At 38.0% G+C, this 14768-nt stretch overlaps 2 protein-coding genes across 2 annotated transcripts in view; one reads left to right on the top strand and one right to left on the bottom strand.

Annotated features, from left to right (window-relative positions):
* The first annotated feature begins 913 nt into the window (after window positions 1–913).
* LOC122084229 (geraniol 8-hydroxylase-like) lies at window positions 914–3263 on the top strand. Its single transcript, XM_042652314.1, has 3 exons — window positions 914–1087; window positions 2465–2748; window positions 2936–3263. The coding sequence occupies exons 1-3, from the start codon at window positions 914–916 to the stop codon at window positions 3261–3263; spliced, it is 786 nt and encodes a 261-aa protein (XP_042508248.1).
* Window positions 3264–4307: 1044 nt separating this feature from the next.
* Window positions 4308–14768, bottom strand: part of LOC122084230 — a 31571-nt gene continuing 21110 nt past the window's right edge. Inside the window, exons 7-9 of the mRNA XM_042652315.1 lie at window positions 5710–5871; window positions 4740–5066; window positions 4308–4592 (exon numbers count right to left, since the gene is read on the bottom strand). Of these exons, the coding sequence (XP_042508249.1) occupies window positions 4776–5066; window positions 5710–5871 (453 nt within the window). The 3' untranslated portion in view covers window positions 4308–4592; window positions 4740–4775. The remainder of the gene's footprint in view (window positions 4593–4739; window positions 5067–5709; window positions 5872–14768) is intronic.

Consider the following 14768-nt stretch of genomic DNA (forward strand, 5'->3'; position numbering starts at 1 on the left):
TCATGTTCAGATTTGTTATACGATCATTTCTCTGTCTCTTTAGCAGAGCTCGATCAACACGAATCCAAGGGCCGAATGGGCGTTGGAGTAAGATATCACAACCTTTATTGTTGGAGCACCCATGTTCGTCTTTATGCTTTCTTTCAAAATCACGAAGTTTTAAACATTGGGAATCAATATGCCCAAGTCCGCCACAAAAGAAACAAAATGACTCCAGCTTTTCATACTTGACTCGAATCATCTGAGAACCACCTGATAACATCTTCATGGGAACCTGAGACTTCAATGGTTGTTGGATATCAAGCTCAATAAATACTCCGATAAATTTGTTCGAGGCGCTCAAGCCATCGTGAAGTTTGGCCTTGATAGGTTTGCCTATTTTTCCAGTCAAAACCCCACCGATTGTAGGCGATATCCTGCTAGTAGATCATGCAATTGAACCCATGTTGTTATAGAAGAGAAACTCTCCACTCTGATCTAATTCAATTGGCCCATTTCTTCAAGACAAGCCAATGGCCTTCTACCGACCACGAACCTTCCAGCAGAGCTCTTTTCAAGTCGTTAATACAATGGAAGGTAAAAATAAAGGAACCATTTGGTTAAGGTTCTATACTCACTTCATCTTGTGGAGACCAAGCACCCAACAGAGATGCCTTTACAGCAGCCAGATGAGGTTGTTTATAAGCCATAATCCTCCCAATAAGGGTCCTGTTCCATTCTTCTATAAGATTATTTGCAATTTCAGAAGAGACATCAACCTTGTCATCAGATTCAAGGTTGTTGTCTTCACTAGGCGGGTGATCCTTCTCATGGAATGCATCTGGATTCGTCATACTCATAGCATAAAACTGGGGACCGTAATACTAGCCCTTTTCATGCTTCCACCATTCAAAGAAGACAATACAATAAAATTATGAAGTTGAGACTTTCAGGCAGGTCTTGGACTTCTTCAAAGCAGAAGGTGTATTCAGATATCCTAGCATATTATCGCTCTCTATTCAGGTCAGAAGGAATTGATGATGATGATGCTCGCCAAACGGTGCTTGGTTCTATTTATTCTTGTGTTGTGGAGGAGGATAATCTGATGGTACGAGGAAATGAAATCAACTCTCTTCTCTATGAGTCCATTGAAGGCCCCTGGCCTTGATGGTTTTCCTCCTTTTTTTTATGTCAAAGGTTTTGGGACTTAACTTACGCAGATCTCTACACTTTTATTACTGACGTTTTTTTCCATAGGTCATTTCCCTGCTGGAGAAAATGTACTTTGGTGTGTTTAGTTCCTAGAGTGGGAAAACCAGAGTTGGATGAGCAATACTGTCCTATAAGCTTATCTAGTGTTGTAATGAAGGTGGTCTAAAAAATTATAGCCACTCATTTAAAGACTATCCTCCCTCATGTGATATATCCGGCTCAGTCTGCTTTCATCCCAAAGAGACTTATTTCTGATAATGTCTTCATAGCACATGAAGTTTTACACTACATTAAGAAGTGAAAAAGGGCAAGAAGAAGTACCTGGGGCTTAAGATGGATATGAACCTGGCATAAGATAGAGTAGAATGGGGATTTCTGGAGTGAGTCTTGTTGAAGTTGGGTTTCAGCTCAAGGTTCACAAAATTAATCATGGCTTGTGTTTCATAAGTTCGATATATATATGTGATCGGTGGAGCTGAAAGAGGAACTGTCTCCCCTTCCAGGGTTATTTGGCAAGGTGATCCATTATCTCTAGTGTTATTTCTGATATTCTCCGAAGGTCTCAGTAGTATGTTAGCTCAAGCAAATACTGAGAACCTGATCCATGGAATTAAGGTGAAAAACAATGCCATATCTATTACTCATCTTCTATTTCCAGATGACTGCCTGTTATTCTCCGAAGCTCGCCTTGAAGAGATTTTCTACTTGAAAAATTGTCTTAACATCTATTGTAAAGCAAGTTGGCAGGAAATTAATCTAAAGAAGTCCACAATGTGTTTTTTAGCCCTAATATACTACCTCGGATTAACCACTAGTTTTCTAGAGTTCTTAAAGTTCCTTATGCTAACGGACCCCAGAAGTACTTCGGTCTTCCTGTAGACTTTGGTGTTACAAAGAAGGATCTCTTTCAGGACATCCATGATACAACCCCAAAATGGATCCAAGGGTGAACACAACAATATATCTCTCAGGCTAGTAAGGAAGTTTTACTGAAGTCTGTTATTTTGTCTATGGCAAAGTATTAATATTCCCATTTCAAAATTGCCAGCATCCTTCCATAATCGAGTGAGTAGAGAGGCGACCCCTTTTTTCTGGGGAGATAAGGATAATCCGACCAAGATTCACTAGGTGTCTTGGAAAACTCTGCATTTCCAAGGACACTGGTGGGCTCGGATTTCGTGACCCACGCTTCCATGCTGTGCTAGCCATAGTGGCATGGCATTTGTTCCAAGATTCTGATTCCACATGACCTTGAGCATGATCGGCAATGTAGTTCTCTGTAGACCTGAAAGATCCCAAATTGGTTCATGGAGAGGAGCTATTTCAATTCACTATTAAACTTGTGGAGCTTTCTGCTAAACCCAACATGACAGACTTCTTCCCTTTCCTACTATGGCTCGACCCACAAGGAATTCGAAGAAAGGTGGAGCAGGCATTAGGTGGAGCTCTAGAAATTGCAGCTGGCTATGTGAAGGACAGAGTCCAAAGAACAGAGCTTGGAGCAGGAGAGGAAGGACAACAAGAAGGATTTCCTGGATGTGTTATTGGCATTCCAAGGCAATAGGGAGGATAAGCCCAATAAGATCTCCAGCAAAAACCTTGATGTGTTCATACTAGAATTGTTCATTGGGGCTACGGAGACAACAAATAGTACAACAGAGTAGGAATTGACAGAGCTACTTCGGAACCCGGAATCCATGAACAGAGCAAACGAAGAGCTTGATTGAGTTGTGGGTTGGGAAAGAAAGGTGGAAGAGAACGACATTGGACAGTTGCAGTATCTAGAGGCAGTGGTGAAGGAGTTCTTGGGCTCTAGTATTGAATCCTTGGGACACCATTTCCAATTTCTACCGTTTGGAGCTGGAAGGAGGATCTGTCCGGGACTACCATTGGCGAACTGGGTTCTTCATCTTTTGTTGGCCACATTGCTTCAATCATTTAATTGGGCTCGTGAAGAAGGTGTTACACCGGAGACTCTGGACATGAGTGAAAAGTCTGGGACTACACTGAGAAAGGTTGTTCCTTTGAAGGCTAAGGCTACACCCAGACCACCATTGTTACAAGCTGCTTGATGGGTTTTAATGTTTGCCTTTTCATCTCTGTTTAAGACAAGAGAAAAGGCCAAGCACGCAGCCCATCTACCCAGTCATGTGTCTGTTCCTGTCCGCTTCCCAGTGAGATGACCCCCTGCTCATCTGTCCCTCCCTCCTATTTGTGTCTGCTGGCCGCAAGTTTATCAGAGCAGGTGGCATGCCCAACCCTTACCCTCAAGATAAATAGGATTTCTTTTTTCTGCTTTTTGTTAAGAAAATAAATAGATCCCACTCAGATATGTTCCTTCCTTGGCCCTTAACTTCCCTTCCTCCTGTGTTTGTAAACATGACAATGGTTTCTATAACATGGAAGAGTGGTGTGGCAAATCCTGACCCTGAGATATTTAGGGAAAGATTTGAATTAGCCATGTATCTAATTTCAGACTCAAATTTATTCATTTAATCTTTTCTATATAATCAAATTTATTCATTTACTCTTTTCTATATAATGATATATCCTCTCATGTATGTTCCTGCATCCCTTGTACTTTCATGCACCCGACTTTACTCCTAATCTCTTCTTTTTAAATGGAAGTACTCAATCTTTTAATGGTGAGTTACGAAATGCTTCCATCTCTAAGTGGACTGAAACCTGACATTTGAGCTGGGGTTTGGGAGTCTATTGTTCACAATTTTTCAGTCCTATCTGAGCTGCCATATCATAGAACAAGAGGACATGACTGCAATGCATTTGCCACCAACATGATAACAGGTTGTTCTAATCTGTCAGATTCTCTATTGATCGTTGTCTAGCTGGCTGAGTGTGTGTGTGTGTGTGTGTGTGTGTGTGTGTGTGTGAGAGAGAGAGAGAGAGAGAGAGAGAGAGAGAGAGCTTTGATAACTTAAAAGAGAGCCAATTAATAACTTAAAAGAAAACCAATTAATAACTTAAAGAGAGCCAAATTGGATTATGAATTACAAGAAAATTCATATAAAAAGTTAGTAACTTTCAGATTTTAATTACAGAGAGAAGAACTTTGATAACTTAAAGAGAACCAAATTGGAATATGAATCACAGGAAAATTCCTATAAAAAATTGTAACTTTCAGATATTAATTACTACTAAATATAAAGTTTCCACCTTCATATGACATTTAAAATCAATGAAGAGCCCTGAGGGAGGGAGACACCCCCCTCCCCAATGATTATCCTTTCACAATTAAAAACAACAGAATTACAACAAAAATAGAATATCCCATGAAATTCCTTGGAATCGATCTTCAGGTAGAAATAATGAAGCAATGATAAAGCAGTTAAGTCAGCCTAATCCACCAAACATTCCAGCCTCTATAGCACCTATTCTAACACCTAACAGGAAAAATACCGTTAAAGTGTTAGTACAGGAAGTGAAAGACAAATAGAAGGAAAAAAAAGTGAGTAAAACAAAAAAATTGAAAATTAGAAATGCACAACTTCTATATTTCTTTTCTCTTTTTTTTTTGGATAAATACACACCTTCTATATTATTCCCCAGTCACACATGCATTAGTGTCAGGAGAGTCTCTGTTCTTGTGTGAACATTGTTCCATAGCAATCGGCACTTTGAAAACCAGTGTTTGGGTTTAGATTACTGCTTGCACTGTTTTCTGCATCACCATGGCCCTGTCCTAGTAATGCGGATGTTGGGGTGGCGGAGGTGTCATCATCAGGTGTAGGCTGAGTTATTGGTCTGGCTGCAGAAGCCACGTCTTGGGGATCTGGTGTTGCTGAAGGCATTGGAGATCCATCGTCGTTCTTCCTTTTGTGAGATTTATCATTTGACTTGAAACTTCCAACCACAACCTGGAAAACCAAGCAAAAGCCCATATAAATTGTGCAACAAATATCAGTTTGATACCAATGGCATTATTGTACGAGTGTTCTACTAGTCACTTGAGAGCAAGGATCGAAATTCGGGTTTCGCCCACTGCTGAAACTGAAATAATTCATGAAATTTGGCATATAAAATTTTTGTCATTTTGTTTCAGGTTTTTACGCAAATGAAAGATTTCAGTGAAATTTCACTGAAATTCATTTGCATACTGCAATGTCTGTCTCATTACAAGCTGAAGACTAGAAATTCAGAGGCTTGGCCAAGCCACAACTACAATTTGATTTCAAGGCGTAACAACAAAGGTTGCTAGTCCCAGTTCTTAACATTCTTGTCATATGCTTCTGCTGATAGCTTTATTCTATATCCATTACAATCAAATGGACCATTCCATTTTCATATGTATGATATGTTTGCACTTTGTGCTTTGTGCTCAGTAAGCTGTTGCACATTAAGTTCAGGTAAACAACATTTGCCCTTCGTACTTCATAATTGGCAGTATTGTTGTTCTGTGTATAAACTCTCCACTAATATCTGAATCTACTTTCCTTGGTGGAGGCAACGAATGAAAAACACACTATAAGCTCTGCATTCATATAGAAAGAAAGGCCTTACTTGAATCGGGCTAGCAGCAATCAATTGACCTGCTAGTGCACCACCAATCACACGACCATCAGCGCCAGCCACTGTAACACTTAATCCACTAGTTGTGCTGCGTATAACACCATTATCAGTAGTTGTGAAGGACCCAAATAAAGTGAGTATCTCAAAACTGCCCTGCATAGACCAAATATAACAAGAATAAGATACAAAATTCTTATTCCCTGTAATGGATATCAATCAATTAAGAATAATAGATACACTCTGGAATGAATAAAACAATGAAGAAAATGTTGTTTCATTAAAAAATGAAAGGAAATCATGAATTACAATAGGAAAAATCTTTTCAAAAATGTATTTTTTTGGATTCAAAAAGTTCAAGTTTAATTATCTAGTGAGAAGTATAGGTCAGCATTGATCGAAGATCTTTATGTAAGGTTTCCTCACATTAATGAGGGGGAGCCACACCTTTTTATACCTAAAGGCAGTGACAGGTGGAAATGTCTTCCACCCTCTCACGTCACTTCATGTTTTATATTATTATTGTATATATATAGATATAGATAGATAGTGAGGAAAGCAAAGATGCGTGGGGGACTTTACTTTTGTCCCATAGTGTGCATCTCTTTTCTCTTGTACAATTCTGTAAATGGAAGTGGAGAGAAAAGAAAGAAGGATAAAGAAGGTGTTCTCTCTCTCTCTCTTGTGTCTCATACATGAGTTGTGATGTAACAACATTCTCTCTGTCAAGGGAAGAAAGGAAGGTTGATGCAGAACCTAGGTCAGAATAACCCTATTGGGTCGCTTGTGGGCCCACTCAAATACTGAGAAGAGAAGGAGAGGACTAACTCAAGAGGATGAGTTGTCCCATAAGAAAACAGCAAGGGAAAAGAAGAGGCACAATCAACACAAACTCAACACGTCACAAGAACTCTGCTATTTCTTCTATTCATTCAATTTCAACTAATCTCCAGAATCGTATTACATGGCTGATATAAAGAAAAATCAAAAGATATTAAAGGAAACTAGCTAAACTAGAAAATAAACAATCCTAAGCAACATCCCCTACATATTTATGTAGTCTACCAACCTAACCTGGACTAAAAAATCAGGTTGGGCCAGTTCTGTCTGGCTTAGACCTCCAAAGAGGGCCATTCTACCCAAGCCAAGGCAACTGCATCAAAGGTTCTACATATTTCCTTGTATTTGTCACGTCAGATATTGAGGTGAGAGAATGGTATTTTGTGAATCCAAATTGGTATTTTAATTATTTATTTATTTATTGAGGTTGGTTTGTTTCTGCCTATTACTATTTTGCGCATACGTTGTTTTTCTTGTGTATCTTCATTAACTTGCACACAGGTGGGAAAGAGTTTGTCTTCCTAACACTTTAAGATACTGAATGGAAGTTAATCTAAACATAGGGGGCTGCTGTTGAAAATGCATGACAACACAAGTGAACCGGCAAGAGTAAAACATCATGTAGAATCTCAAAATAAATAAGAAAAATGCATGATATATTATATTGTAAAGCAGTAAAAAATAATAGCCTATCATAAGAAGCACATAATGGAACTACAATGAGAAAAACAAACTAACACAAAGCAGACTACAAAAAAAATCAAGGGACCTATCAAATCCAGTAGCTGCTTCTCAAAAGCAATTTGAAACGAAATGGCCTGATAAATAAGCATCTATCTAAAATGAGATTGATGGGGGGTGCATAAAGGTTGCGGAAAACTTTGTTATGATGCTTTAATATTGTTAAGGACTGTATTGAACAAGTATATATATATATATACCAAATATAGATTTGATATTTTATGGCATTAGCATATCCTCAGCTTGGCCATTTGACGCATGAGCCAAGCTTGAAGATACTGCCAAACGGCATATATATTACACAGGCCCTTCTGGCCAGACAGTGAAGACTTGGTCCAAAATGGGGCAGTTAGTAGGGCCTCAAGATGGGTATTTTATGGGTTAACTACTGCATAATAGGCACATTTGCTTAAAGGGGGGGGGGGGGGGGGGGGGGGGGGTGGGTGCAAGAAAGTAGCCCTATACCAAGATTGGAACTAATTTCTAAGTGGGCCCATGTAGAGAGGTTCTTCAGGAAGGCCTTGGTTCTGCCACCTGTCAAGTCAGATGGAGCTGTAATTTTGTGAAAGACTTACCCCAAATTCCTAATGTAAGGTTGGATCACGAATGACCTAACACAAGGCAGGATCTTAAACACAATCAATAAATTTCAGATTCAAAGAAGAAATCAGAAAACTAAAACAGAATAAAGAGAAGGGGACAGGGGACTATCTCCGTCCAGACCTCACACCCATAGCCTCTCACCGCCAATGCATCTCACAACCATGGTTAACAACGATTCTTTTCTTTTTCATCAAATCTGTTTGGGAATAGTTCCCTTTCCTATATTTATTATAATGGAAGTCAATTACAAAACTGATGGGGAAGAACCTCCCATACTCAAGCCAAAGGTTTCCAAACCCAAATAAATCCCTCAAAATAGAAACCAAATAAAATTAAAACTCTTATAGTCTAAATCTGGAAAATTGCAATTAGAACTAATCCTAACTAATATCTTTTACAAAGAGATAAAATAAAAAGTAGATAAAGCTCTTTGACAGCTCGATCTCCCTTGGAAAGGTCTTCACACAAGTTGCATTTTGATCTTCAAGGCTAATCTACTCACAGCTAGCCATGAGCCCAACAAATTTGGAAAATAATATTCCAAAGGATATCCCACGCAATCGCCAATTTTTCCCGAAATAGGTGACCTGCCTGGACAATCTCACCAAGCTGTTAGAAAATATTTTATCATTAATTAAAGCTTTTAAAGAACTTAAGACCTTTAATGAGAAGAAAAAATGTCAGGCCCATAGGTATTGATATACGTTACAAATCCGTCAGAGTGTTTGCCTTTCAAGAACTTGAATAAGTTTTATTGGGGATTACTTGGAGGATGTTAATTAGTCATTTTAGTAATGAGACCCACCCTCTCAACTCAACTAAGTCTTATCCCAACTAAATGGGTTCAACCACAAGGATATTGTTTCACCATTCAACTTTATTAAAATCCATACTTGTTATCAATCGTAACTAATTTATGTCTCTCTCACTTCTCCTAATTTCATTTCAGGTCAGCCCCTTGCTCTTTTAGCTCCCCGATCTGAATCATATCACTCTTCCTTAATGAGACATAAAAGCTTCAAAAGTAGGAGTTATCTCAATGGAGTTTCAAGCCCCTACAGTGACACAATTCGAATATAGAATGAGTGTTCACTAGGATGAGAACAACTAGAAGTGAAAGATGTGAGTTTCCATAAAAAACAGGCCTGCACCAAGAGCCAGTATGGAGCCCTATGTTTTTAACTCTGTTGTGAATTTAGTTTTTATAGAACAGAGGATGCTTTGGTGGTCCTTTTTGTTAGAAAACATGCCTCTGATAGATGAGACTAAGGAGAATGAATGTGGCAAAAAAAGAAAAATTTGTGCAGTGATGCTTCAGAATGTGGTAGCTTTAAATGATTGAAATAAGAGTAATGCAATTTTAGGAAGGACAAAAGGAAAACCAATGTAGTAGTAAAGATTGATGAGCAAGAGCAATCCCAAGATCATGCAACTTATGCATAGCAATCAACCTGAAGAAACAATTCTATACAACAATCTAATGAGCAGAATGATGGGCAGTCTATAAAAGAATCAAGAGAATGATTATATGAGATAAAAGTATATGAACAAAAGGAAAAAGGAAAACTACATGATTACCCACTTTTAGGTTTTCAAATACAAAATTACCCAACTTGTCTTTTAGTTAACGAAAAAAGACAAAATCATGTTTGAGTTTACAAAACTTCCCAAAACAGTGATTCTCCTCCATTTACCTACATGTTTTGACATTTTTACCCGTGACCTGCCCTCCGCCCCCATTCTCTCCTCTTCTTCCTTCAACTCGAGATTGCCTAAAATCAAGTCCCCTACCTTGCCTGCCATCTCACTGCTGAACACCTTGCCCGCCTTACCATCATCATCAACGATGCCAACATTAGAGTCATTGAGGCACACATCCAACAACCCTCGGAGCAGCTCCCCACACCGCTTCTACCAAGCTGACCCACTTCCTCCAGGCACTGAAGGTCGATCGTCCATAAGACCATCTCTTTCTGTATCCATTCCCATTGCTGACGACGGCTAACAGCAACCTCGCCTTCTCTCTCCCCATCTAGATTTCTCAACTTTGTCTTTAGATTGATGTAGAGGGGCATGAACTAATTCATTAGAATGCAAAGATTATGTTGATGACGGTGGGTAGCCAGAGATTCCCATATGCATGGTGTTAATGGGTTCCTTCCTCGATCTATCATCAATAACAATAGTAAACGTGGCTGGGAATTAATCCAACGCCCTTCCCACATCTACAAAGATCAAAATGCAAAAATAGACCCAATAAAATTGCCAAATTTAAGTACACATAGACCATAAGCTTCCCAAGTAAAGATGAAAATGAATGTACTAGCAAGATCAACTTGACTTTGAGCAGCTTTGTCCCCCCACTCTCTGTAGAACTCTCTCCCTCTACCATTTCTGTTTTAGGAAATAATTGAATGGGAATGATCCAATAATTTCTATGGAAGCATTAAAAAAAAATAAAAATAAATAAAAATAAAAAATTTATGCCATGTTAAGCACCTAAAATAAAGTCGTAGAAATTACATAAAATCAAGTGATTTATCTAAAGGGACTGAATAAGGCTTCTTCTCTACCTCTCCCTAGAAAGATCAAACTGAAACACTCTCCCCCTCTCTCAACAGTCATACCTTTTGGAGGAGATTGAAAAAAACAGAGCACTGCTAGAATGAAGCTGGGAAGAATATCGCCAGACTTGTCTGTCGCCAACTACCGTAGGCCATCCTTGAACAGAGCAGACGACAACTCTCTCTCTCTCTCTCTCTCTCTCTCTCTCTCTCTCTCTCTCTCTCTCTCTCTCTCTCACACACACACACACACACACACACAACGGCAGAGATCTCTCGGTGGTGGAGGTGGCTGAGGTGGTGTGACCCGGTGGTGGCAATGGTATGTTGAAGAGAAAAATTAAGGGTAAAAATGTCAAAACATGTAGGTGAATGGAGGAGAATCATTGTTTTGGATAGTTTTGTAAACCCAAAAATGTTTTTGTATTTTTTTGTTAACTGAAACACAAATTGGATAAGCATGATGCAGGTGCACAGCCTTAGACTGATCCAAACTTATCTTAGTATCCAAATAGAGATTAACTAGGTCCATAATTGAGTCCTTGTGCTAGTAGAATTTTGGGAATTTTTATTTATTAAGGAATATTAAATCTTTTATTTCCAAAGTGGTAGGATATGTAGGACATAGTTAGAGCCGGTTTAGACCTTGTTTCCTTTTTGAATTTGTTTTCTTGTTAGCTTTTTATTTTTCTATATATATATATATATATATATATACTTGTAACCAAAGTTTTCAACACGAAAATAGAAAGATCAATTGAGTTGAGTGTTTGAGAGTTTGCGGGCAGTGTATGCGATTCACACCCTTTTCTCTTACGCAATTCCTCTCCCTCCCCTACAACTCTGAGTTCTCTCAGGGATTCTTTCCCTTCCTCTACCGGTTCTCCACCAATTGCGTATCAGAGCTAAAGGATCCCATCCTTCCCCATCAATCTCTCTTCTTCTCTTCCCCTACTAGCCCTCCACCAATTTAGTATCCCTCCTAGTAGAATTTTGGAAACTTTTATTTATTAAGAAATATTGAATCTTTTATTCCAAGTCTTTTATTTCCAAAGTGGTAGGATATGTAGGACATAGTTAGAGCTGGTTTAGACCTTGTTTTCTTTTTGAATTTGTTTTCTTGTTAGCTTTTTATTTTCCTATATATATATATATATATAAATACTTGCAACCAAAGTTTTCGACACAAAGAAAAGAAAGATGAATTGAGTTGAGTGTTTGAGAGTTTAAGAGTTTAAGAGTTTGAGAGTTTGCGGGTAGTGTGTGCGATTCCGCCCCCCCCCACTCTTTTCTCTTAGGTGATTCCTCTCCCTCCCCTACAACTCTGAGTTTTCTCAAGGATTTTTTCTCTTCCCCCATTGGCCCTCCACCAATTGGGTATCAAAGCGGAAGGATCATATCCTTCCCCATCAATCTCTCTTTTTCTCTTCCTCTATTGTCCCTCCACCAATTTAGTATCCCTCCACCACATCATAAATCAATTACAAAATAAGTGGAAGGTGAATTATTGATGGTTGAAGCTTTCAAAGGACAAATGCCTAGGCTAGAAAGGAGTTGAATAGACAAAGCTAGAAAGGGTTTAAAAACTTTATACCTCAACAAGATAATACCATAAATGGAAACTAACTAAAACAAAAAGATCAGCGTTGCAAACCTTGGCTGGGATAATTTAGTGAAGAGGATGACATATCTAACTTTTGTGATTTCAAATTGTCAAGTAAATCAAAACTAGCCATAATCCATTACTAATGTCATTGTATTGGATTCTATTTAGCCAAACATTAACAACCTAATTGTTATCCAAATTTTTTGAGCTACTATATTTCTGAGTCATTATCAAATTACTTTCTTGTATCACTAACCATCACTTATGCTCAACGATCATTTACAAGCTCAAATGAAGTTCTCCTATACCACATCATTTCAGGGGAAAATTAGGGGGTCATCAAATAATCTAGAAGTGGTCATTTTTGTCTTATATGATATGTTGTTGAAGGCCCAGAAATCAACACAATGTTTCCTTGAGTCATAATAACTAAGGAAAACCAAAAATCAAATTTAATCCTTGCTCCTAATATAGGTAACATCAACAACTTTTTCTTAGCACAGATTAGCTACAAAACAAGTTACTTGTTCTACATATTGTGTTTCTAAAGGTTCTTTGCTTCACTATAATAGCGCAATTCGTAACAACTAAGAGATACTAGTGAAGTTTACAAGAAAGTGACTCAAAAAGAGGTTTGGGTGGAGGGAAGGATCAAGTATTTAAAGTATATATCAAGTATCATAAGGAGTGATTTTAAAATACATATCATAGCGTATTGGAGAGACGCAAGATACGCTAATGAAGCATATGGAAATGGTCAAGAAATGCATGGATATGCTTATGATACATATAAAATACAGTTTTAAAGCATAATCACCGATTATACCCCTACATACTTGGTTACTAGATACCCATGGAGAAGCACATTACAATACATGTATGCTTCTAGCGAGAATCTTATTAAAAATGGGAGCATATGGGTTGATTTGGATCAATATAGAATTATTACCCCATGCTCATTCTATATTTACACCTTATTATACAATATGAAAACAGATCTGGGGGCGATGAAGAGGTTAGAGAACACACAAAGAGAGAGAGAGAGAGAGAGAGAGAGAGAGAGAGAGAGAGATCTGCAGCTTTACCTCTTTTTTGCCCAAATCTGTTTCAACACATGACTTAAGCACTGTAAATCCCCAAAACTTGTTGATATAGTGAATATTAGGGCTTTTTGTATATTAGAAGATTTCCTTCAACTCACATCAAAGAGAAAAACAAGTTTCCAAGGTCTTTGATTGCCCTAGGTTCGTATTTCACTCATAGTTTAGAGGAGATGTATCAAGTGTATCTTACTTGTATCGATCTATGTTGATCCAGTATCGAACCATATCAGTCCCATATTGGACCATATTGGTCCCTTATCTAATTGTTCGACCCGAATTGGTCAATACAATTAAAAAGAAGAATGGGCAGATTCGGGTTTGCTTTGACTTTAGAGATCTGAATAACACATTCCCTAAAGTAGCTTGTTTACTTTGATGATCACAAAAATCATAATAGATAATACCTACAGATATGAACAGATGTCTTTCATGGATGGCTTGTTTTGATGCATGTGTTTTGTTCATATTCCTGCGCAGTTAAGAGAGAAATTGTCTCCCAGGGCAACCACTTGTGTCTTTCTTAGAAATGCTCAGTCCTAGTATTTATGCCATGTCATGAAACCAAGAGACTAGATTTATCGTTGAATTTGCAATTATATGACAATAAAAAAGGTTAAGGATAGTCCAACTAAGCAAACAATCTATATCAAGACAATGAACATGATGCATTTAAAAGGTTGCAAAGAAAAAATCATGAACATACAGAGTAGTGCAGATAAATCTCGAGACACAATTAAGATATTAGTACACCCAAATGACCCAACTTTATTTAAGGTTTAATCCATTTGTACAACACCTTCAAGTGTTTTACTTCAGTACATCCTCAAGTTCTAAGGTTCTTTGCGCTCATAAAAAGCTTTGTTTGTTGGTTGCTCCTTGAAATCAAGGGAAAAAAGCAAAAGCAAAGTAGGAGTAGAAAAAAAAAATCCGCAATTCTCTTCATCAGATCACAAACGGGTTGACAATTGTGCCACATGGAGTGACACTTTACAACATCGCTGTTTTGAATTGTTTCATATCAAGATATTTCAGCACCTTTATAGTGAAGAATAGAACATGCAAGATATGAGCATAGAGACTAAGATTTAATTTAATTCATGTTTCTCACAAAGGAGAAAATTGCAATTCAAAGAGTTAATCCTATCAACAATCCCAAAATAAGGTTGCTCCATTGTGACGTAGTGGTCACGGGTTTAAGTCGGGAAACATCCTCTTCGCTAAGCAGGGGTAAATGAAGTGATCCCTCAACAATCCCAAAATAAGGTTGCTCCTGTGATGTAGTGGTCGCAGGTTCAAGTCGAGAAACATCCTCTTTGCGAAGCAGGGTGTAAGTGATGCATGCAAAAGAGAATTCCCTCTTAGCTATCGTGATAAGGTGAGTAAGTGAGAGAGAAAATGGGGAAAATTAGATGAGAAGAAAGATAAATAGGGAAATAAAATAAAGAAAAAGGATAAATAGCATTATGGACAAACTATTAAGTCTTTGATTCTATTAAGGAAACCATGCCTCCTTCTCTAAAGAGAATTTGTAGGAACATATAATTATTCAAGTCTATCTATATCATTAGATTGCCACATATTTAAAGTATTACATAC

This window comes from Macadamia integrifolia, chromosome 7, assembly GCF_013358625.1.
Source record: "Macadamia integrifolia cultivar HAES 741 chromosome 7, SCU_Mint_v3, whole genome shotgun sequence".
Lineage (NCBI taxonomy): Eukaryota > Viridiplantae > Streptophyta > Magnoliopsida > Proteales > Proteaceae > Macadamia > Macadamia integrifolia.